At 41.7% G+C, this 24,018-nt stretch overlaps 1 protein-coding gene and 1 long non-coding RNA gene across 9 annotated transcripts in view; one reads left to right on the top strand and one right to left on the bottom strand.

Annotated features, from left to right (window-relative positions):
• LOC135205747 (uncharacterized) overlaps positions 1–7,708 on the top strand; it is a 114,440-nt gene extending 106,732 nt beyond the window's left edge. The window contains exon 3 of the long non-coding RNA XR_010312590.1: positions 7,277–7,708. This is a non-coding gene — a long non-coding RNA (uncharacterized LOC135205747). The remainder of the gene's footprint in view (positions 1–7,276) is intronic.
• Positions 1–24,018, bottom strand: part of LOC135205744 (zinc finger and BTB domain-containing protein 17-like) — a 292,065-nt gene that overhangs the window by 26,318 nt on the left and 241,729 nt on the right. Inside the window, exons 6-7 of one of the 8 annotated variants that reach the window (XM_064236847.1) lie at positions 23,095–23,395; positions 22,427–22,576 (exon numbers count right to left, since the gene is read on the bottom strand). The exons of 6 other annotated variants lie outside the window; for them this stretch is intronic. In XM_064236847.1, coding sequence (XP_064092917.1) covers positions 22,545–22,576; positions 23,095–23,395 — 333 coding nt within the window. In that variant the 3' untranslated portion in view covers positions 22,427–22,544. Of the gene's footprint in view, positions 1–21,648; positions 22,577–23,094; positions 23,396–24,018 lie in introns of those variants that run through there. One more of the 8 variants, XM_064236853.1, reaches the window with a different exon arrangement.

Genomic DNA, 24,018 nt, shown 5'->3' with positions numbered 1-24,018 from the left:
CTGGTAGATACCCTTCGGGTGGGGTACCTACTGCCATTCGATTTCTCTCCCCCTCTGTCGGACAAACCGCAGCTCACGAAGGCATATCCTCCAGATTCTGACGTTCTTGGCTCTTCGGGAGGAGGTGCAGAAGATGCTGGACAAATTGCGATGAGGAAGTGGTGCGTCCATCTCCATTTTAGTTGCATCTTTTAGGTGCTCAAGGCATCGGGAGGATGGAGACCTGTGATCGACTTATTCACCTTGAATCACTTCATCAGGAAGACAATGCTCAAGATGGAGACCCCGCATTTGGTGTTGGCAGCCGTGAGGGAAGGCGACTTCATGCTGTTAATACACTTAAGGGGGCCGGCCGGCCAATGCCCTTTTTTAAGGACAGGACTTTGATATTCATACCACTTAATAAGGTGACTTGGGACATCTCCAAACCGCATATGATTTTTGCCTCTGACCTTCGGTTTTGTGACGCCAGGGCGATTTATCCCGAAAATAACCATTTTTCAAATTCTATCTCCTCCCTTGATATTTAATATTAAGACCTGGGATTACTACCATATATAGACCTGATGTAGACCTCCAATCGAATGGAGAGTTTTTTTTCTAAAAGCCATTTTTTTGCTAGATATGAATTTTTCAATATGGTCAAAAAATAAACCCTATAAATCAGGAGAAAAAAAATTATAAAAAAAATACGAAAAAAAAATTGGAAAAAAGGGCTCTATTTGATTGTTCTATAATGTCTTTCTGAGTTATATACCAAATTCCAATGTTATAGCTTCAAAACTAAGTGAGAAGATAGATTTTGAAGGTCAATAAGTATAGTTTTGAGATACGGGCGTTCAAAGTTTTCCTTCGTATTTCTATAAAGACAATATTAATAAATAATGATTATTATGAATGTATATTTGTTTTTTTGTGTATTAATAACCAACAAAACTATTTTATTTATCATAATTTAATCATAAATGATGATCCCTTTGCTCATATATCGCAGCCTGGGGCACTGCTTGAGGCAAGATGGGGCACTCCTTCCTACGCAATTCTCTCTCTCCCCTTCACTAACTCTGCTTATTACAGCGAATTTTCTTCTTCTGTGTGTTAGCGAGATGTTTTCCTTGTATTTTCCTCTTTGGCATGATGAAATTCTTGCCCGAAACAAAGATAAACAAACGTAATGGCAAGAGACTGTCAAGAGGTGAAACTCGAAGGCGTACACTTTTTTTACAAAGACAATTTAATAAATCATGATTATTATGAATTTCATATTCCATTTTGGGTATTAAAAAACCAAAACTTTGTTATTTATCATAAATGAAGATCTCTTTGCTCAAAGATCGCAGCCTTGGGCACAGTGTGACGTGTGCTGTCAAGCAAGACGGGGGCGTTACTTAGCAACCCTCCCCTCTCTCTTCACTAACTACGCATATATTATGATATTCTGTAATAATACTTGAGCGATTTTTCTTCGTCTGTATGTTAGCGAGATGTTTCCCTTGTCTTTTCCTCATTGGCATGATGAAATTCTTGCCGAAACATACATAAACATACGTGAAAGCAGGCGGATGTCAGACGTCAAATGGAACGCGTAGACTACTTGACTTCTGTGATCGCACTAACTCAAGACTGGACTTGGTAGTATGGTACCTTGAGCCTGAAGTCTCCTTCTCGACTCGGGGAATGTCTACAGATGCCATTTCTCCCAATTTCTTCGACAATAATTATCAAAATTTACGATAATAGAAGAAATATTGCATTTTCTTGTACGGATCAATGTTTTAGGCTTATTGAGTTACGTTAACTAATTACCCTGTAACTACGGAAGTAAGAGGAATTTTGACGAAATATTTCGTATACGTATTCTCAATTGCCATATGAAGCTCCATGAATTTTTTTATGACTTTGCATTTTTCGCCCTATACCTCCGTATATAGAGGTTCCGGCCGGCCCCCTTAAGGGACGCTTATTTCCAAATCCCTGTTCATCCAACGTCCAGGAAATTCCTTCGCTTCTCTCTTGGGAACAAGGTCTTCGAGTTCAAAGTCCTATGCTTCAGGCTGACAACAGCCCCTTAAGTGTTCGCATGGGTCTTCTCTCGTGTTAAGTTGGGCCCATGCTCAGGGGATCTGTTTGCTGAAGTACCTCGACGTTTACTTGGTCTTGGCAGTTTCCAGGTAAAAGCTGCTGCAGGACAAGGATCGTCTACTTCAGTTCTCTCTGGAACTGAGCACCGTGGTCAACCAGGAAATGTTGAACCTCATACCTAGTCAAGGGATTCTCTATTTCGGCATGGTCATCGATACGGCGGTGGCAAATGTTTTCCCGTCAGGCCAGAGATTGGAGGAGTTGAGGTGGGGGCGCGCAGCTTCCTTTCGGAACCACATCAGTCAGCTTATCAGTGGCAGGTTCTGGGAGTGTTGTCATCCCTAAGAAGCTGGTCCCCCATGGGCAGCGTCTTCTTCAGTCTCTGCAGTGGAGACTGGGAGAATTCTGGTCCTCTGGCAGGGGACTCACCCCTGTTAATGTTCCCTCTTGTCTCTGGAAGTGAGAGAAGACCTTCGTTGGTGGTTGGACGACCAGAATCCTTCGAAGGGTGTCCCTCTGCGTTCTCTTCCACTGGACTTCCTTCTGTTCTCAGACGCATCCCTCGCAGGTTGGGCGGCCTTATGTAGGTGATCTCATCGTTTCAGGCATTTGGAGGACAAGCAGCAACATATCAATGTCTTGGAGTTGAAGGCAGCCTTCCTGGCTCTGAAGAAGTTTGGGGAGAAGGTAGAATGTCATTCTGTCGTTCTGTCGTTCTCATGTCGGACAACACCATGGTGGTAACCTATGTGAACGAACAGGGAGGCCTGGTTTCTCGTCAACTTCATACCTTGACCGTCAAGGTTCACCAGTGGGTGGTCAGCAGTTAGGTAGAGCTCTCAGCCAGGTATATCCCAGGCAAACTGAATGTGGTCACAGTCAAACTCAGTCGTCGGGATCAGATCCTAACACTGAGTGATCGTTTCATCAAGTGGTAGAAGACAAGCTTTTCCAGGTTTTGGGTAGACCCTTGTTGGACCTTTTTGCGACTCCCTTCAACAGGAAGCTGGAGGTGTTCTGTTCAGTGGTTCCAGATCCTTTAGCGTTGGCAGAGGATGCATTCCAACATCCCTGGGACAACCTGGAGGTGTATGCCTTCCCTCCGTTTTGTTTGATCCGTCAAGTTCTGAACTGGCTAATGAGTTCGCAAGGTCTCAGGATGACTTTGGTAGCCCCTCTGTGGCCTCAAGCGGAGAGGTTCCCAGATCTGCTGTAGTTGTTGTCAGAGGTTCCAAGGGAGATGTCGCCATGTGTCAGCCTCATGCGGAAGTGTTCCACCAGTCAGTAGAATCCCAGTCTTTTCTCTGTTGGAGACTTTCAAGTTTCTCCTCCGAGCAAGAGGCTTTTCTCAGGAGGACGGCAGGGCATATGTCCAACAGTCTCAGAAAGTCGACCTCCAGGGTTTCCAAGGCAATAAGCGATCTACTGTGATTGGTGTCGCAACAGGGTTTTTCTCCACTCGCAACTTCTATTCAGCGAATAGCAGACTTTTAACCTTCCTCAGAGACGAGAAACGTTTGTCCGTTTCTGCCATGAGAGGCTACAGGGCAGCCCTGATTTTGGTGTTACGCCTTAAGCCTTAAAGGTATTGACATCTCTTCCTGGGAACTTGCCTTGCTAGTTAAGGGGTTTGAGCAGTCACGTTCTCCTAGAGAGCTCAAGCCTCAGATGTGGGATGTTTCCTTGGTTCTCAAGAGCTTCACTAAGGGTCCATATGAGCCCTTGTGTCGCTCATCTGACAGGAACTTGATGCTCAAGGCAGTTTTCCTTCTGGCCTTGGCATCTTCCAGGAGGGTAGGAGAGCTCCACGATCTGAGCTATGGCGTGAAGTACGCCAGGGGTTGGGGGTCGTTGTCCTTCGAATTTGTCCCGGAATCTGTGGCCAAGATCCAAAATCCCTCTGTGCACGATTACAAGTTCACTTCGTTTTCCATTCCATCACTGAATGACTTGTGAGTGGTGATGCTCAAGAGCTTTTGTTGTCCCCTGTCTGGGCCCTGCATTGCTATCTTAATAAGACTTGGCACCTTGGACCAGGCTGCCACAGACTTATTGTTAGCGCAGGCCTTACAAGAAAGAGGTGTCTAGGAATACTATCTCTTTTTGGATACGGGAAGCCATCAGACAGGCATACTTGTCTATTGATGATTCCACCACCACGTCTGTGCAGGCTAGAGTGCATGACGTTAGGGGTATTGGTTCCTCTCTGGTTTTCAATTAGAACTTGGCTGTACATAGAGGGCTGAGCGCTGGTACTTGGTTACGCCAGTCCACGTTCACCTCTTTATATCTTAAGGATGTTGCCCACAGATCTTCGGACACGTGTTCCCTGGGTCCTTTGGTGGCTGCCCAACAGGTTGTGTACTCATAGTTGCCCCTAACAGGGCACTTTTGTATCTTTCCTAAGATGATTGTGTGGATGAGAGAATGAGGGAGTTGGCTGGTCTCCTTCTTTCTCTTGTACCTTTCCTTCTTCCTTCGGGCGGGTTAAGGAATAGACACGTCATTCGCTGGACTGGTCTGATACAATGAGTAAGGTAGTCATACTGATAGTGTGGTCACTTATTATGCAAATGTTAAACCCTCTATTCGGTAGCATATGCTCCACTCTTAAGCAAGGAGGAGTTGATAGTAGTACAAGCCCTGGTGTGTTGGTTGGCTATTAGACAGTCAAAGTTTCTCTTTGGTTCCCTATACAATGGTTTTCCCATATATCACTGTACATCACTCAGAATCTGAGTGGTTAGATATCAATTTATCTAGCTTCTCAACGGGCTTCAGTCCCTCTCCAGAAGTCATTTCTTCTGGAAGCTGGACTGGTAGGCAGGCCCCCAGCCGGTCTAGGATGTCTTGTACCTCCCTCCAAGTATGAGTCTATCCTCTTGTTAAGACCGAAGGTTTGTTCGCGTATGAAAAAATGACAAATTTTCTAAGACAATTTGTATTTTTCATAGCTACAAACCTGAGGTCTTAACATTATACTGCCTGCCTCTAGCCGCCCCTCTGTTTGTTAAGACATCCTGAGTTGGGAAAGACTGACGTAGCGGCGTGGTTCTTGACCGCTCCTCACCCGAGCTACACATGCATTGCCAGATATCACAAGATTCCTTGCTTTCATCTGCTTTTTAACCGGATCTAGCTAGGCACTAGAAATTATCCTATTGTTAAGACCTCAGGTTTGTAACTATGAAAAATACAAATTGTCTTAGAAAATTTGTCATTTTTCAAGTGTATGCTCCTCTCTATTGTTATTATATCGACCCTGTTGACTTCACCTTTATGAAATACGTATTGCCCTTATATTTTGTGTACGCCTTTAGTTCCATTCTTAATAAGAGTAAATAATTTCATATCCTGCTAACCAGGAAATGTTACTTATTTATTTTTATTTTTTGCTCCAAGGTTGCAATTATTTTTGTCATTGTCTTACTAAGCCAAAAGACTAAATGACCATAAAGTGTATTTATAACTGCCGTTTGAAACTGTAACTGTTAGAAGCCAGCAATCTAGTAATATTTTTTATGTAACAAGGTTTCAACAGGATCATGAATCGGAGCATGAACATGTAGTAAAGCAGCTAAATTCCCCTATCCAGCTCTTTTATAAAAGTTTTGAAAATGTATGTGATCACCACTGAAGAAAAAGTAGGGGAATCAGAAAACCAAGAGGCAAGGAATTGCATAGTTTGGTAATAGAATGAAAGAAGCTATCACAAAAATTAGTAATTTTTGCCTACCCCAGTTTCAGTCAAATATAGTGGTTGAAATGTGATTTTTTTAGAAGGTTGTGCAGCATTTTTGCATAAAATACTCAATATTTTTAGGGAAGGACTCGTGGGGGGGGGGATCAAAAGATAATTTTGAGAAGTTTAAGGCATTGTAGTAACACAAGGGGTGTAAAGTATCCATCAGACAAAATATTGTGTAGAGGGATAGAAAGGGATGATTAACAGGAAAAGAAGTCAGGGATACTTGTTGCAAGTACTACATACAGTTTGACAGGTTCTTCTTTTATAGGCTCTACAGATCATGTTTTTTCATTGGTAAAAAATTTTGCCTTTGATTCTTTGAGCATACAATTTATCTACTTATTTCTTCCAATAGTTGTTCCTTGTCTTGTGTACTTGACACTTTGTAACCCAACACTTATACTTGATTAAAATCAATTCTGAGGATTCGGGAAGATGGGGGAGGCATATTCTGCGTCAGAACGCTCGCCTTTCACTGACTGGACACCAATGCTTAGCAACAATTTTCGTTGATCGTGTTAGTGAACTTGGTGTTACTTTATAGCTAAATATTTTATCTTTATAATGATATTTTTATAAATGTAAAAAAATAAAAATTACAAATTTTTTTTAATGTCATGATTGCAGCAAACTCTAATGAAAAAGGTGTTAATTTTGATTGAAACATCTCTGTACGTACATAAAGAAAGAAAATAATATCTAGTTTGTTTACATAGTGTAATAGAGTGATAAATTGCCTTTCCAATTATATGAAATTCATTAATATTTTAGCCTTGTGTGATACAAAGTGAAAAAAAAAGTAAATATACTTCATTGTTAAGTGGTATAACGGTTTATGTCACTTTTTAAAACAATTTGTCATAAATCATAATATATATCAGTCTCCATGACAACAGCAAACATCATATGCACCATATTCAGATTTTATGATGCTCTTTTACAATTTTTGACAAATTTACTGAAAGAAATATTTTTCAATGTCAACTATAGTCGTCACCAGAATCTTTGAGGTTGAAAAATGGATGACAACTATAATTGTCATCAGGATCTCGAGGGGTTAATATGTACCAGTCTTTATAAGAGGTAGAAAGTAAGTACGTAATATTTAAGGTGGGATTTCATATGAACGTGCATTTAAAACTAGAATAAGTATTTTTTTCATTTTATTCAAAATTATAAACAGTCTGATGAAATTTGCTTATAAACATTCAGATCAAAGTGCAGGAGATAATATTGCGTACAATATACCAGAGAAAAGTGTTCTCAGGAAATGAAGTTAAAATATTTCCCCGATTATTGTGCTTTTAAAATGAAACATTCTTTTGTAAGAATTACATAACTAAATACTAATTAATCTATTTTTCATAGGCTAAATAATGAATCCATTTTTCATATTCAAATACATTTGATGGTCAAACATTAAATTTTATGCTTTCATTTTTACAGAACTTTATTTGGATAGTACAGTACAGTATCCTGAAGAGGACAGTATAAACTGCAGATAATGACAGATGCATTCATCACAGTTTTATATTCTAACATTCCTTCAGAATCTTTTATTTCAGAGAATTACAGTATGTAGTTCTTCACTTTTGTGACATGAATCCTAAATTTCTGTTAGAATGTCCTGAGAGCCTGCTTAAAGATTACATATGCAGTTTTAAATGTGCTGTGTAAGTGCTTTATTTTGGTGTATATTTATATTTTTTTTAACATTCGGGGTTATAAAGGGTATTTCCAATGCTATTCAGAGAAATGAACAATGGGATTATATGGATAACATTAGGTAAAACATTCTTGAGGATGTGTTTGCTCTCATGGAACATATATCAAGTAATATAATATGAAACATATAGTTAATTAGAAATAATAAAAAACAGACACACACTTGAGTAAACTTAATCAACCTTCACAATTGCCTTTGGGGCATTTAATTGGGTAGATGATACCCATGTCCAGCTCATCCATGAAACAGACCTCTGTGATACTACATGAAATTTTGTGTTGATTTGAAATGTAGTATGATTTCAGATATACGTAGAAGAGATTCAAAGACTAGAGAAATATATATATATTTTTTTGTACTAAATCAAAAACTTCTCAAATCCTTGTAGCACTTCATGATGTAAAGTATCGTCAGTAATATCTTGAGAACTAAAGTTCTGGAATCATACTGGTGCTTTCAACATACTAAGATGGATGACCTTCCACTGAATTAATGAAGTGCTTGAAACTTGACTTCTGCCAAATGTTTTGGAGGTTTCTTAATCCATACTTCAAAGCAACACTACAAAAGCAAAAGTACATTACAAGTATGTTGCTGCTTGCCATAGATGACCAGTTAGATATCAGCAAGGAATAGAAGTATATCCCACTAACAGTTCAAATTGCAGAAATAAAATTTTTTGGCAAGATAAATGGTTGATCAAGCCTTAACATTTATTCATGTAAATGATCTCTGGGATACTCCAGCCTTTCATTATCTAGTGTTGTCCAACACAGCCTGAGCCACAATTGAAAAGCTGAAACAAAGTTTGGGATAAAAACTGCTGTTTATCATTGAGATGCCAAAGCTAGTATTGATTATACTTAGGACTTTGAATCCTAACAGACTCTTCCACCAGTTGCAATTTTCATGTGAAGGTATTATGTATTTCATAATTTTGAAATATTCCTAGCTCAGTTGTATGATTTTCCTGACAGCTAAAAAATGTTTTGGGGATACCTGTTTATAAATAATACTGTACGTATGTCATCGTGAAAGAAACAAAAAAGTGGAAAACATAAACTTAATAGTAAAACAATAAGAACAGTGCATTCCATGTCTCAACTTGTCTCCTGCATGAATGATAAACTCCCAATAGAGAAGAACCTCTTACTGCTGTTGCCCCACACTGTACTCATTAAATAGCTCATGGAACTCCAATAGCCACTGTAATTAAATATTTTCAAAATAAATAGACCCTATATTCCCCAGATGGCCTCCGAAAACAAGAATATTATAGGTTCTTTTATTTTGAAAATAATTGATTAAAGTGTCTTAATATTCCATGCTCTGTGCTAGGGCATAGAGGGTGGCAATGGCAATAAGAGGTTCTTCTCTGTTGGGAGTTTCCCATTCAGAAGGCAGGAGACAAGTTGAGACATGGAATGCACTGTTCTTATTGTTTTACTACTAAATTTATATTTTCCACTTTTTTGTTTCCTTCACAATGACGTACGTACAGTATTATTTATAAACAAGTCTCCCCCAAAACATTCTTAAGCTGTCAGGAAAATCATACCACTGTGAAGATGTTGGCTTGGTGTTGTCTTTTTCTGCAGGAAAAGTAAATGTGTTACAGTATTAATATTAATGTTCCTGATTCCTTCTTATTCGACATCAACAATTCTGCTGTCCAAGTCATGAAGTTGATGATTTTTCTTTCCAGTGTCTGGCAAGATTAGTCCTTACTGTTCACTGTTTCTTTAAAGCCAGTTTATAAAATTTGTATTGTTATTTTCTTTGGTAAGACAATCCTTGACTTTTCATGCTGCATATGTAAATTCTGTACGTATGTTCATACGCGAACAAACCTTCGTTCTTAACCTCTTCATTACCGAACGTTTGTTTGGAGGTAGGTGGGTACCACCATTCAAGTCTACTACACCGCACCGGGTGCATAAAGGTGGTAAGCATAGTACCACCAAAACTCCTCTTTTCAGATAGGGACTTCCAATCATTCTGTAATTTCGGTTTGAAGAGTTTGGAGCAAAATAAACAGTATGACACGATGCCAGACGTATGATGAACCCCAAAAAATATTATTACTACTTATAGTAGTGTGTAGGTGACAGATGAACTGCGTCTCAACAAAAAATCACAAAACCAGACAAGCGTAAACATGTAATAACTTCTACCCAAGTATAAAACCAGTTGTATCATCATTTACTGTATTTATTTATTTATTCACTTATTACATTTTACAAATAAAAGATATGAACACCAGATAAATGAAGGTAAAAATAAAGCCTTATAGTAACTTTATACATAAAAAACCAAACCAGAGAAAAAGCAAAAAAACTATTTTTTCTGAGGACAAGAAACTTGAAAAATTAGTTTAGATACCCCTGATGCCCCTAAAGTTGTTTTCTGTGATGAAACTAATCTTAGAAAACGTAGAAAATGACATCGACCAATTTTTGAAAGATATACTATAAAATTTGCGATTTCCATATTTATTGGCGGGGCTTTCGCTTTAGTTTTTGCTCTCTCTCTTTTTTTTTTTTTTTTTTTTTTTTTTTTTTTTTTTTTTTTGTTATTACGTGCTTATTTACTGTTCTATTTTGATAATACTTTATGTGCATGTTCCAGGTGCGATATACGTACCAACATTCTGTAAGACCGAATTTCTATTCAAGACTGTAGTTTTCTCACCGACCACCAGTGTCCCTTGTACAAAGGACACTGAGTTTCACATTTATTTCATAAAATCATTTATTTTCCCTGTAGGATGATAAAACTAACAGAGAATATGCGTTATTATAGTGCTAATAATACCTGATAATTTCATTAGCCTGTCTTGATTAGTGTATTTTTGGCAAATATTTTTACGATCGGCACCCCTCCAAACTGGAGTCACTACCGAGAGATTCAGTTCGGCAGCGAATGCAATGTTTACATTCTGCTCACCCACTCGGTAAAGAAGGGGTTAACAATAGGATAATTTCTAGCGCCCAGCTGGATCCGGTTTAAAAAACAGATGAAAGCAAGGAATCTTGTGATATCTGGCAACGCATGCGTAGATCGGGTGAAGGATGGTTGAAGACCATTCACCTATGAACGCGAATCAGTCTTTCTTTTGACCGCCTGGGTGAGAGTCGTGTTAACCTCTCTTGGCCTTTTCCGTTTCGCTTCTGTTTAGTGTGTGTGTGTGTGTGTTTGGCTGGTATTATGGCTTCCTCTGCTCCTTCTCGGCGTCAGCACATGTGCCCTGGAGTTCCAGGTTTTCCGTGTTCTCGTTTTTTGGCTTCAGCAGTGACTGACCCTAACATCACATGCAGTAGGTGTCGGTCTAATTTTTGTACTATTACGAATCCTTACACAGAATGCCGGGTATGGCATGAGGAGCAGTGGAGGTCGTTTTATGGCAAGAGAGAACGTTGGAGGGTTTCAACTCTTCCTTTTCTACTTGGGAAGGTTTTGCGCCCGATGTTTCGTCTCCTGCAGTAGTCAACCCTCATAGTGGCGTTGTCCCTGTGTCTCCTTCCTTTTCTTCAATTGATTCATCGATGGAAGTATTGGGAGGCCGCTAGGCTAATGTTTGTAATGTAGCCCCTTCTTCCTCGGGAGTTTATTTGATTCCAGAGAAGGGTGAGGTTTTTTCATCAATCTCTTCTCTTCCAGAGTCAGAGGCGTCCAAAATGGTGGCGATTTGGAAGACACTCAGGATAGGGGGTACCCCGTCCTTGGAGAGGGTGCTAGCGCATTTTGTGGAGGCTCTCACCCCCCTCCCCGGTCTGGCCAGGCCATCCCCCCTCCTCGTGGCCTCGTCTTCATGGGTAGCAGCAGTTGGCTATCTTATATTGCTCTGCCAGTGTCTACTGCCGCTTCGAGATGGAGTGACCCTGTGGCATCAGCCTCATTGATTACGTCACGGGATCCGGATCCGTCTTTGTATTCCTCCGCCAGTGGCGTCTCATTCCCCCTTGCACCGAGGGGAAGCCGTGACGTCACCGCCACTTGTAACGTCACTCCCGTCGATGACGTCTCTCCCAGTCGTCTCCTCTGATCCGTCTCTCAGCCGTGACGTCATCACTGCCGCCCAGTTTGCTACATCTCCCATCCTTGTAATCGGAGCCTTCTCTGGCACATCAGTCTGAGGTCATATGCCAGGCAGTGCTTCAGAGGTTGGACTCTGTACTGGATCGGTTGGGAGGACTGGTAGGAAACGTGTTGCTTCGTCCCCACCTCCTGAGAAGAGTGCGCATAAGAAACTAGTGCTGTCTTCCTCTCCCTCTTCCCCCTCTACGCCCCGTCGGAGTATCAAGCGTTGGAAGGCTAAGGACTTTGCCCTTCTTTCACCTTCGAGGGAGGAACAACACGGACATGTTCCCAAGAGTGTTTCGGGCAGTGTTAGTGGTGGGTGCGCAGGAGATGCTTTGTCCTCTGCCTCGATTCTCGGGCATGTTACCCCCCCCCACCAACTCCGAAGTGAGCACGGAGTTGGTGCAGCTGGAGTGTTTGCCTGCCTCTCTCACTGGTGCTTCCAAGAGTTTGACTCTAAGGGATTCTCCTTCAATCTTGAGTGTTCGAGTTTCCCCCCATCTCACGTACGTACGTCCGCCACACACCCGTGACCATTCATGGACGTGGAGTCATCTGTTGAGGTAAGTGATGTTCCTAGTGTTATAGTGGGTTCGTCTCAGAAACCGACGCATGGACCCAGCCCAGACAGCTTAACCCTTAAACGCCAAGCCGCTATTTCCCAGTGTCTCTTGTATGCCAGCGGCATTCGGGAGTAAGCGCTGAAGCCCAAAAAAAGTTTTTTTTTTTTAATCACAGCACGCTTAGTTTTTAAGATTAAGAGTTCATTTGTGGCTCATTTTTTTGTCATTGCCTGAAGTTTAGTATGCAACCATCAGAAATTTAAAAAAATATCATATATAAATATTGGAATATATAACAGCACAAGAAAAAATTTCATATATAATTATACAAATTGCCCTGTGAGCAAAATGGTTAAAGCTAATGAGTTCATTTTTTTTCGTTGTACACTAAATTGCAATGATTTTGGTATATAACAAGTTGTAAAACGATCAAAGCAACACAGAGAAAATATTATCACAAAATGATGCATGAATTCGTAATGCGCGGATGTAAAAAAATTGTTTTTTTTCAAAAATTCTTCATAAATCGAAATATTGTGCTAGAGACTTCCCGTTTGTTGCAAAATGAAGATAATTGATTGAATATTACTAGACTGTAAGTGTTTTTTAGCTTTCAATTGCAGTTTTCGACCATTTCGGTCGAGTTAAAGTTGACCGAAGGTTGAATTTTTTTTGTTTATCATGATTTATATGAAAATATTTCAAAACTGATAAAATCTAAAACCATGAGTTATTTTTTGTTGTATTATACATGAAATTGCGCACATTTTCATGTATTACACCTTATGTAAGGCCTAATATAAAACCGTGTGAAAATTATGACAAGGTGACTAAAGCATTTCTGAGATTTTCGGCCGAGTTACCACGCGCGGAGGGAAGGAAAAAGTTTTTTTTCAAAAAATCACCATAAATCGAAATATTGTGCTAGAGACTTCCTGTTTGTTGCAAAATGGAGATAATTGATTGAATATTACTAGACTGTAGAGTTTTAGCTTACAATTGCATTTTTTTACCATTTTGGTGGAGTTAAAGTTGACTGAAGGTCAAATTTTTCAATTTATCGTGATTTATATGAAAATATTTCAAAACTGATAAAAGCTACAACCATGAGTTATTTGGTTTTTGTATTCTACATGAAATTGCGCACATTTTCATTTATAACACTTTATGTAAGGCCTAATATAAAACGATGCAAAGGTGACTAAAGCATTTCTGAGATTTTCGGCTGAGTTACCGCACAAGGAGGAAAGGAAAAAGTTTTTTTCAAAAAATCACCATAAACCGAAATATTGTGCTAGAGACTTCCTGTTTGTTGCAAAATGAAGATAATTGATTGAACATTACTAGACTGTAAGAGTTTTAGCTTACAATTGCATTTTTTCTACCATTTCAGTCGAGTTAAAGTTGACTGAAGGTAGAATTTTTTCTTTTTATCATAATTTATATGAAAATTTTTCAAAACTGATAAAAGCTAGGGCCAACTGAAAGATGTATTTGAGGAGCTTCTGTGTCCATTTCCTGGTTCTCCTGGCGAAGGGATAATACTGGATGAGTTGATCAAAGAGATCAACTCCTCCCATGTGCCTGTTGTAGTGCCCAATGACAGTAGGCTGCTGGACATGAAACTCCTCATACGTAACTCGGCCCTGCCGACGTGTGTCTTCTTCCACTGGACGATCTCTTCTTGGATAGGCTTATGACTCGTAATCATGGGCACGAGTCGGACCCCCTTCCAACAGATGACGAAGACATCTCCCTTCCGCCGCCACTCTGTCTCTCCTCTTGCCAGATGTTGCGGCTGGCTAGCAAACCTCTTGAGGACATTCGGGGCCCCACGCACCAACCGAAGGGTACCACTGATGTGCACACCTGCTTCATACAGTTCCTGGGCCAGGGATACCGAGTTATAATAATTATCCATAAACAAGTGGTATCCCTGGTTACGGAAACGATCCACAAGACTGAACACAGTGTCATGCAGCGTGGAGAAGACCCCGGAATACACCGAGAAGTCCACGACGTATCCAGTGTTGAACTCCGTATTAAAAAATAATTTTTCACCATATTTCTTTGACTTCTTGGGGTTGTACACTTTTATACTGAGACATCCTTTGTAAGGCATCATCCCCTCATCCAAAGAAAGGTTCTTGGCGATCGGGGTTATTCCGGGGTATGGCCCTTCGGTTGAAGGCGTTGAAATACCTGTCCAACGCCAGGAAACTATCACAGGCCGTGATGCTGGGCACGTTGGGTGTACTTAAAAAAAAATGCCGCCTCCAATATTGCCTGAATTTGGCAGCAGGCATCATTCCAAAAAAAATGTGGAGCCCCAAAAAATGCGCCATGTCTGTGAGGTTGGTTGCAGCCCCGCCAGCAATACGACAACGTCTTCTGCAGTTCGTCACGGCATTACCGAGTGTAATCCGTCTTCTCTGCAACCAGGTATTCTAGCAATTCCCGCGTCAGGAAGAGCTGAATGAACCCCAGTGCAGTGATAGGAACAGGTACGGTCAGTCCAAATGCTGATGTGAATGGGTGCATGTTAGGTGGGGTGGGGTCCTCCAACCACCCCTCATAACTTTCAGACGAACGGCCTTCACCTAGGCTGCCGTGACATTGTGACCTTCTACGGGCCCGTGCACATGCTCGGGCACGGCTTCGCACTCCCACCCCCCCACTGGCCCATCTCCCTCGCTTTCACCATCGCTCTCTATCTCGTCTCCTACAGCAAAACTCGGCGCCTCCTCCTCCTCCTCAGATTCTCCCTCATACGCACTAAAACCACTAAATTCGAGCTCACTTTCAGGCTGTGGCTCCCGTACAATCATTTGGGGGCAAATATTCGTCATCACTGACATTGGGCGTGATGTCCTCGTCACTAGATGACCAACTGCCATTTAAAATGAGGACTTGGGAGGACTTGGGAGCTGCTCTCAATCAAGCTCCAACAAGTATTCGTCTGTCCTTTTGTTGGAGGCCTCCCAAATGTTTACAAATGCCCCTCAGGACACCCTGATGCTTCCTAGGGGTCGTAAAAGGCACAGGATGTGGTCCTTGGACACTTTCGGCCACATGAGGCCGCATTGGTCCCTCTCCAGCATCCAAGTCTAAAACTTGACTCACACTATCACTACTAACAGGCAATACACACCTTTCACGCTCCTGACGATGTTGGGACATCTCTGTGAACGTCCTGTTACGTCACAAATACTCTTAACACTCAAAAGTTCTGCAAAACACGAATACGGCAAGAGATCGCTCTCCGACGACGCGTCGCTGAGCTTGCTGATGCGAGAAGAAAGTAATTTGCGCATGCGCGCCTGAGTAACGCTCGTAAACAAAACAACAGCTTGATCTGTGAACTCCCAGCATCCCTCAAGGCGCGTGATTTCAAATTTTTTGCAAACTAGGCCTATAACTATTTTTCCAGGAATATTTAAAAAACTTTTTGTAGTCGACGTATCGTATGTCCGATAAGCACCCGACAGACAATTTTAGTCGACATATAATACGTCCAATAGGCGTTTAACGGCTAGTTGGGGTTTCGGGCTGTGTGGCTGCTAACCCTTCCGTTAATTTTGGTGGGGAAGATGCCTTAGAAGAGCCTACACATCCTCCTCCTCGTCGGTCTCCGTTGCCGGAGCAGGAGGAGGGGGAGACGCGAGTGTTTCTGTCTTCCTTTTCAGAAGTTGTTGATCTCATTCGTGGGTTTAACAATTTGGAAAGTAGGACTCAGGCTCGGTCATCTTCTTGCTTGGAAGCCTTGGTGGGAGCTACTAAGGACCCCAAATCATCTCTTCAGCTGCCTTTGTCGGGGCACATTCAGTCGGTTTTGCAGGAGGTTAACGCCTCTGTTTCGGACCGGGATGGTTCGCTTTGCTCTAAGGGCTCTACCAAACTACTACCCCCGCCTCTCACGAGACATAGGAAGTACTGTGCTACGAGCTCTGCATTTTTGTTGTCACTCCATCTTAACCCAGTCATCATTCGCCTGAAGCCGGGTTTGATTTTGGAGCAGGTGAGGTCGGTGGCTCCGTCCTTAACTCCGCAAGATGCCTCAGCAGTGGAATCTACGGAGGCCTCCATGTTGCAGATGGTTTCTTGGATGGACCTCTGGTCTGTGGTTTTTGCCAAGGTAGCTTCCGACAGGTCCCCGGAAGGGTTGGTGAGTGCCTCCTCGCTTGCCAGTCTGTTGCAGTCTGGGGGCAAGGCGTTTTCAAATTTGGCTCACCCCAGTGCTAATTTATGGACTAATCTTCCTCTGATTAGAAGGGACGCGGCTATGTCTAGGATGGAGAGATCGTTCGACACCGAGTCCTTGCTGGCATTGAGGAACGAAGATCTGTTGGAGTCCCAATTTTTGTTTCCTCAGACAGAACTCGAGAATGCGATAGACCGGCGCCAGGCTGACACCAAAGACAGGCTGGTGCACCAGGCTGTGTCTAAGTCAGAGTCTCGTCCTCGGAGACGTCCAGCTCCTCCTCCTCCCCCTGTCCAGCAGCAGTCAAGGAGATTGTCGCCTGGTAGGCCATCGAGGAGTTCGATTTTGGCAGATCCTTCCCATTCGACACAGCCTAAGTCAGAAGATCAAAGCCCCTTTCGCTCTTGTTCCTTTAAGCCAAGAAGGGGCAGAGGTAAAGGGGGCCGTCAGTAAGTTAGGTGCCTTTCCCTCTCCTGCGCCATGGGTGGGGGGATGCCTGGCTGGCCATTGGGCCAAGTGGCAGAGTTATGGGGTGGAGAAGTGGGTGGTAGATGTCCTTTGGGTGGAATACCTACTGCCATTCAACTTCTCTCCTCCTCTGTCGGACAAGCCGCAGCTCAGGAAGGCATATCCTCCAGATTCTCTGAAGTTCTTGGCTCTTCGGGAGGAAGTGCAGAAAATACTGGACAATGATGCGATAGAGGAAGTAGTGCGTCTGTCCCCGGGGTTTTACAGTCACATCTTCTTGGAGGCCTGTGATCAACTTATCCACCTTGAATCACTTCATCTGGAAGACACGGTTCAAGATGGAGACCCCGCGCTTGATGTTGGCAGCCGTGAGGAAGTTCCTTCACTTCTCTCTTGCAGACAAGATCTTCGAGTTCAAAGTCTTGTGCTTCGGGCTGATGACAGCCCCTCAAGTGTTCACAAGGGTCTTCTCTCTCATGTCAAGTTGGGCCCATGCTCAGGGTATCCGTTTGCTGAGGTACCTCGACGATTGGTTAGTCTTGGCATTTTCCAGGGAGAAGCTGCTGCAGGATAGGGATCGTCTACTTCGGTTCTGTCTGGACCTGGGCATATTAGTCAACCAGGAAAAGTCGAACCTCGTACCCATTCAAAGGATTCCCTTCCTGGGCATGGTCATCGATACGACAGTGGCAAAAGTTTTCCCATCAGTTCAAAGATTAAACAAGTTGTGGGCAGTAGCGCGCAACTTCCTGTCAGAGTCACATCAGTCAACTCATCAGTGGCAGGTTCTTCTGGGAGTGTCGTCTTCCCTGGAGAAGCTGGTCCCTCATGGGCATCTTCATCTTCGGTCTCTGCAATAGAGACTGGGAGAATTCTTGTCTTCGGCTGGGGACTCTCCCCTGTTAATGGTTCCTCTGTCTCTGGAAGTGAGAGAAGACCTTCGTTGGTGGTTGGACGACCAGAATCTGTTGAAGGGTGTCCCTCTGCGTTCTCTTCCACTGGACTTCCTTCTGTTCTCGGATACCTCCCTCGCAGGTTGTGGCGCTCATTTAGGCGGCCTCATCACTACAGGCGTTTGGAGTTTGGAGGACAAGCAGCAACATATCAACATCTTGGAGTTGAAGGTGGCTTTCCTTAGTCTGAAGGAGTTTCGAGGGAAGGTAGAGGATCATTCTGTTGTTCTCATGTCGGACAACACCACGGTGATAGCCTATGTGAACAAACAGGGAGGCCTGGTTTCACATCAACTTCACGCCTTGACCGTCGAGCTTCACTAGTGGGCGGTCAGCAGTTAGGTAGAGCTCTCAGCCAGGTATATCCCAGGGAAACGGAATGTGGTCGCAGACAAACTCAGTCGCCGGGATCAGATCCTAGGCACAGAGTGGTCCCTTCATCAATTGGTTGCAGACAAGCTCTTCCAGATTTGGGGGAGACCCATGCTGGACCTTTTTGCGACATGCTTTAACAGGAACCTGGTATTCTAGAAGTTCAGTGGTTCCAGATCCTTTAGCATTGGCAGAGGATGCATTCCAACATCCCTGGGACAACCTGGAGGTGTATGCCTTCCCTCCGTTTTGTTTGATTCGTCAGGTTCTGAACAGGCTGATGAGTTCACAGGGTCTCAGGATAACTTTGGTACCCCCTCTGTGGCCTCAGGTGGAATGGTTTCCAGATCTGCTGTTGTTGTCAGAGGTTCCAAGGGAGATTCCCCCTTTGCAACATCTGTGTCAGCCCCATGCGGAAAGGTTCCACCAGTCAGTAGAATCCCTGTCTCTTCACGGTTGGAGGCTATCAAGTATCTCCTCCGAGCGAGAGGCTTTTCTCAGAGATCAGCTGGGCACATGTCCAGCAGTCTTAGAAAGTCGACCCACCCGCGGTTTACCAAGGCAAATGGGCGATCTACTGTGATTGGTGTCGTAAACGGGATTTTTCTCCACTCGAGACCTCTATTCAGCGAATAGCAGACACTTTTAACCTTCCTCAGAGACGAGAAATGTTTGTCCGTTTCTGCCATAAGAGGCTATAGGGCGGCGCCCTGAGTTTGGTGTTACGCCTTAAGGGTATCGACATCTCTTCCTGGGAACTTTCCCTGCTGCTTAATGGGTTTGAGCAGTCGAGTTCTCCTAGAGAGCTCAAGCCTCAGACGTGGGATGTTTCCTTGGTTCTTACGAGCTTCACTAAAAGTCCATATGAGCCCTGCGTCGCTCATCTGACAGGAACTTGACGCTCAAGACAGTATTCCTTCTGGCTTTGGCATCTTCCAAGAGGCTAGGAGAACTCCACAATCTGAGCTGTGAGGTGAAGCACACCAGAGGTTGGGTGTCGATGTCCTTCGAATTTGTCCCGGAGTCCGTGGCCAAGACCCAGAATCCCTCTGTGCATGATGACAGGTTGACTTCGTTTTCCATTCCATCTCTGACTGACTTTGTGGGTGGTGATGCTCAAGAGCTTTTGTTGTGCCCTATCCAGGCCCTAGGTCCTGTGGTGGCTGCCCAACAGGTTGTGTAACTCATAGTTGCCCTGAACAAGGCACCTTTGTATCTTACCTAAGATGATTGTGTGGATGAGAGAATGAGTGAGTTAGCTGGTCTGCTTTTTTCCTCTTGTACCTTTCCTTCTTCCTTTAGGCGGTTTAAGGAATAGACACGTCATTTGCTGGTCTGATACAGGTGAGTAAGGTAGTCATACTGGTAGTGTGGTCGTGCAACATACAAATATCTTTGGTAGCATAGGTTCCACTCTTTGGCACGGAGGAGTCGGGAGTAATACAAACCCTAGTGTCTTGGTTTGTTATTGGACAGTCAAAGTTTCTCTTTGGTTCCCTATACAATGGTTTTCCCATATATCATTGTACGTCACTCAGGTTCTGAGTGGTTAGATATCAATTTATCTAGCTTCTCAACGGGCTTCAGTCCCTCTCCAAAAACCGTTCCTTTTGAGAGCTGGACTGATGGGTATGCCCCCAGCCAGTCTAGGATGTCTTATACCTCCCTCCATGTATGAGTCTATCCTATTGTTAACACCAAAGGTTTGTTCACGTATGAACAAATGACAAATTTTCCGAGACAATTTGTATTTTTCATAGCTACAAACCTGAGGTCTTAACATTATACTGCCCGCCTCTAGCCGCCCCTTTATGTGTTACGACATCCTGAGTTGGGAAAGACTGATGCGCGATCATAGATGTCTTCAACCATCCTTCACCCGATCTACACGTGTTGCCAAATATCACAAGATTCCTTGCTTTCATCTTTTTTAACCAGATCCAGCTAGGCGCTAGAAATTATCCTATTGTTAAGACCTCAGGTTTGTAGCTATGAAAAATACAAATTGTCTTAGAAAATTTGTCATTTTAAAACAGTGCATGCACAAGGCCTATAATCTTCACAAAATTAAAGATGATAATCTTCACAAATTTTAAGATGATGTCCTTGTGTACCTAGGGCAAAGATAAATTATAATTTATCATAATACTTACTATAATATGATCTGAACAGTATTTATCTTGCTGGTAGAGGTCATCTTAAAAACTTTGTCAATTAACATCAACTAAGGAATATTCTTGTAGCAAGCTATTTTCAAGGCTATTCATTTTTTCCAGTGGCTGTTGGTTGTTTTACTGCATCATTTTCTTTGTATACCTCAACATCATATGCTACAGTCTCCTCTTCCAGTAATGGTAAACTCAGTCAGCATTACCCACAGCTTGTGTCAACCTTGATTTGTTTAGTTGTTGCTGTAGTTAATTTAGTCATATCATTTCATCATCTTCAACATCTTGGTTTTGTTCATCATTTTTGATGTTCAAAGGAACCTCTACCTTTGTACATGTATGATGTTGGATTAGCATTTATTCAACATATACAAGTATCTGTTCTGACCAGGATGTATCACGTTTTCACCACAGATCACAGTAGACATAACAAGCTTGATGATGAATTTTTGTCCATTGTACAGCTTAAGTGTTGTGTTGCTATTGTCCACAGTCAGGATCTTTAAATGAAGGAGACAGCTCAACTTTTCATTAAGGATGGACATTCCTCTACTGTTACAAGTTTCCTTATAATCTTGTTCATACACGAACAAACCTTGTGTTGCCAGATCTCACAGATTGTTTAACCAGATCCGGCTAGGCGTTAGAAAATTATCCTATTTTTAAGACCTCAGGTTTATAGCTATGAAAAATACAAATTGTTTTAGAAAATTTGTCATATTCTTGTCATCTAAATACTTTTCAGGTCACTACATACATAATACATACCTTTCTTTACCATATCAAGCTGATTCAGTAATAAAATACATAGACTTTTTCACTGATCTTATCCTTGGTGCCCTTTGTTATTGGGAATTCTCATTTAGTTGTGTACAGTATGGACTCATCATTGTAGAGTTAAAGTAGTAATGGTGTTCACTAGATAGGGTATCAACATGCCAAAAAAAATGTCCCTCTCCCTGCTGTAAATAATTGAAGTCATGATAATTTTATAAAACACCTTATGGAATGTCCATTATCATTAAGGAGGAATGGAAGTAACTAAATATAAGGTTAAAGAATAGTTCCAATGAAACTTTTAACCTTCACACTTCTAATGCAAGTTCTCTACTTGCATTCTCTAATAAAATGTAAGAACTGCATTCGTATTCCCCTCATTATAAAGAAAATTTGATGAAGGAACAAAACACAATAAATGTCAACTAAAATTATATAGTCTTTGATACTTGTAAAATCACAAGGAAATGTCTTAAGGTACAGAGATTTTCTCATATTCTGGATCATAATAGAAGAGCGGCCACCTATCGGTCTATTATTGTCACTTAGCAACAGTTGATTAGCTCACGTTTGAGTTTTAGTTCCTAAGTAGCCTGCTTGAACATTCTATAAGGTATTAATGCATACATAAAACCAATATATTTTAACAAATCTGATACTGTAGTGTTATCTAACTTTATTTTTTATAATTTTTTAAACTTGACAACAAGCAAAAACTTATCTAAATACTACTACAGGCAGTCCCCGGTTACTGGAGAACTCGGTTATCAACAATCTGGTTTTATGGAGGTTGTCTAGCGCTAAAAATAGTCAATTTTTGGCATTATCAGCGCCGATAATAGAGGCATCATTAACAATTAGTGCCATAAATCGCCGATTTTTGGTTATCGTCGATTTTTATCAAGCCGTCAGAACGGATATCCCACTGATAACCGGGATCTGCCTATAATAGCATACAGAAATCAGATTTAATTAGTATTCCTTGAACATTAATTTGAGCAATATAATGGAAACATATTTGGAAACTTCTGCCTACATTACTGTTATACCTGTTTTAAACTGATCTCATTATTATTACATTCAGTTTATGGCAGATGCCTCAAGTTGTTCTACTGAAACAGAATGATTTGTATGGCCATTAATATCCATGCTTCATAATCATATGAGCCTTTAGATTTTGCTTTAGCCCAGCACGATACGGGCACAGTGGACACAGAAAAGGTTTCTCTCCTGTATGAGTTTGCATATGCCTCTTCAAGTTGCTTTTCTGTGAGAATGCAGACGGACAATAGGAGCAGGCAAAGGGCTTCTCTCCCGTATGGACCATCAGGTGGCGTTCCAACTTGGTCTTATTAATTGAAGTGAACTGACAATATGTGCACCTGTGCACCTTCCAGTACGTTCCATCAGCTGCTGCTTTCTTGTAAGAATTCTGGATCTGTGAGGAGGAGGAGTTGTCAGTTGAGAGGATTGTATTGTAAGGCAATGAATGACACTACTACATATGACTTTATAGTTACATGCCATTGTGGCAAGCTATCAGACACCAAAAGCAAATTACATAGCTAATAGAAACCTGTCATTTATATTAATGATAAATGAGCTGTAATATCTAGATCAGCCACAAATTAAAGTAACACCTGTTTAGCCTTAAATACATATAGGACATCTAAGAAAAACATCCTCGGCATAAATGTTCAAGTCTTTCAAATTCATAGAAAATCACCACCATGAATTACACAGGTTTTTGCAAAACTTAAAGATGATGAAGGTACCATATGCTCATCCATTGGTGTTGTGAAGCATGTTCTTGCGCGTGTCCTACATTTTGAATGAACAGATAATTTAAATTCAGATCATTTACATATGGCAACCTCAGTCATGTAATACGTATATATGGTATGCATTGCTTTTATATGAAGTACTTCACTCTCCTTTGAAGGAACATGAACATACTTGTCATCTGATATCCATGCTTGATGATCATGTGACTCCTTAAGTTCCTCTTTTGCCCTGCACGATAAGGACACGTTGGACATGCAAAAGGCTTCTCTCCTGTGTGTGTTTGCATGTGCCTCTTTAAGTTACTTTTCTGTGTAAATGCATAAGAGCAAAAGGAACATGCATATGGCCTCTCTCCTGTGTGCACCAGTATGTGACGTTCCAACTTAGTTTTATGATTTGAAGTAAACTGGCAGTGCATACACTTGTGGATCTTCCTTCCATCTGCTGCTACTTCCTCGTAAGAATTCTCAATCTGCGAGAAAGAGAACGTAAAGCAATGATACTGCTCTCGTCTTTTTAGTCGTTATTTTTTATCAAGCTTTTACGAGTCACACATTACTGTAAAGGCACAACTCTTTCTAATAAAAATCTTTTTAAGGCCTAACATAGTGTCAGATCTATGAGATCTACATTCTGATTTGTAAGGGTGAATCCACACTAGTACTGTAAAATGTCTTTAATAAACACCAGCATCTTAACATTGATCACAAACAGGGTGAATAAAATTTGATAGGTACGTATTAGTACGTAGACCTAACAGATGTTTAATACAATTATCAAGCATTGGCCAAAGGTTTTTTCTCCACTCATGGTCACTGACGTGTCTTCAACCTGTTTGTGATATGAGTTGCTGATGTATTTATGGCATTTTTACTGTACAGTGTGTGGATGTTCCTGGATATATAGCATAAATCAGGCTAAAAAAATAATAATGCTTTTAAAACACTATATTTGAGTCAAATCTTCAAATTACATTTCATTCAGGTTTTTCCCTACTTTTAAAATCCACCCCACTGATTGAAAACGTGCTGTGTGTATATAGAAAAAGTAATTTAATCCTGTAGCACCAGCGTTCTGTTGCCAATAATCAGATTA

This window comes from Macrobrachium nipponense, chromosome 24, assembly GCF_015104395.2.
Source record: "Macrobrachium nipponense isolate FS-2020 chromosome 24, ASM1510439v2, whole genome shotgun sequence".
In the NCBI taxonomy this organism is placed as follows: domain Eukaryota; kingdom Metazoa; phylum Arthropoda; class Malacostraca; order Decapoda; family Palaemonidae; genus Macrobrachium; species Macrobrachium nipponense.
The sequence above is the reverse complement of the archived record's forward strand: the minus strand, read 5'-3'. Positions and strand labels throughout refer to the sequence as shown.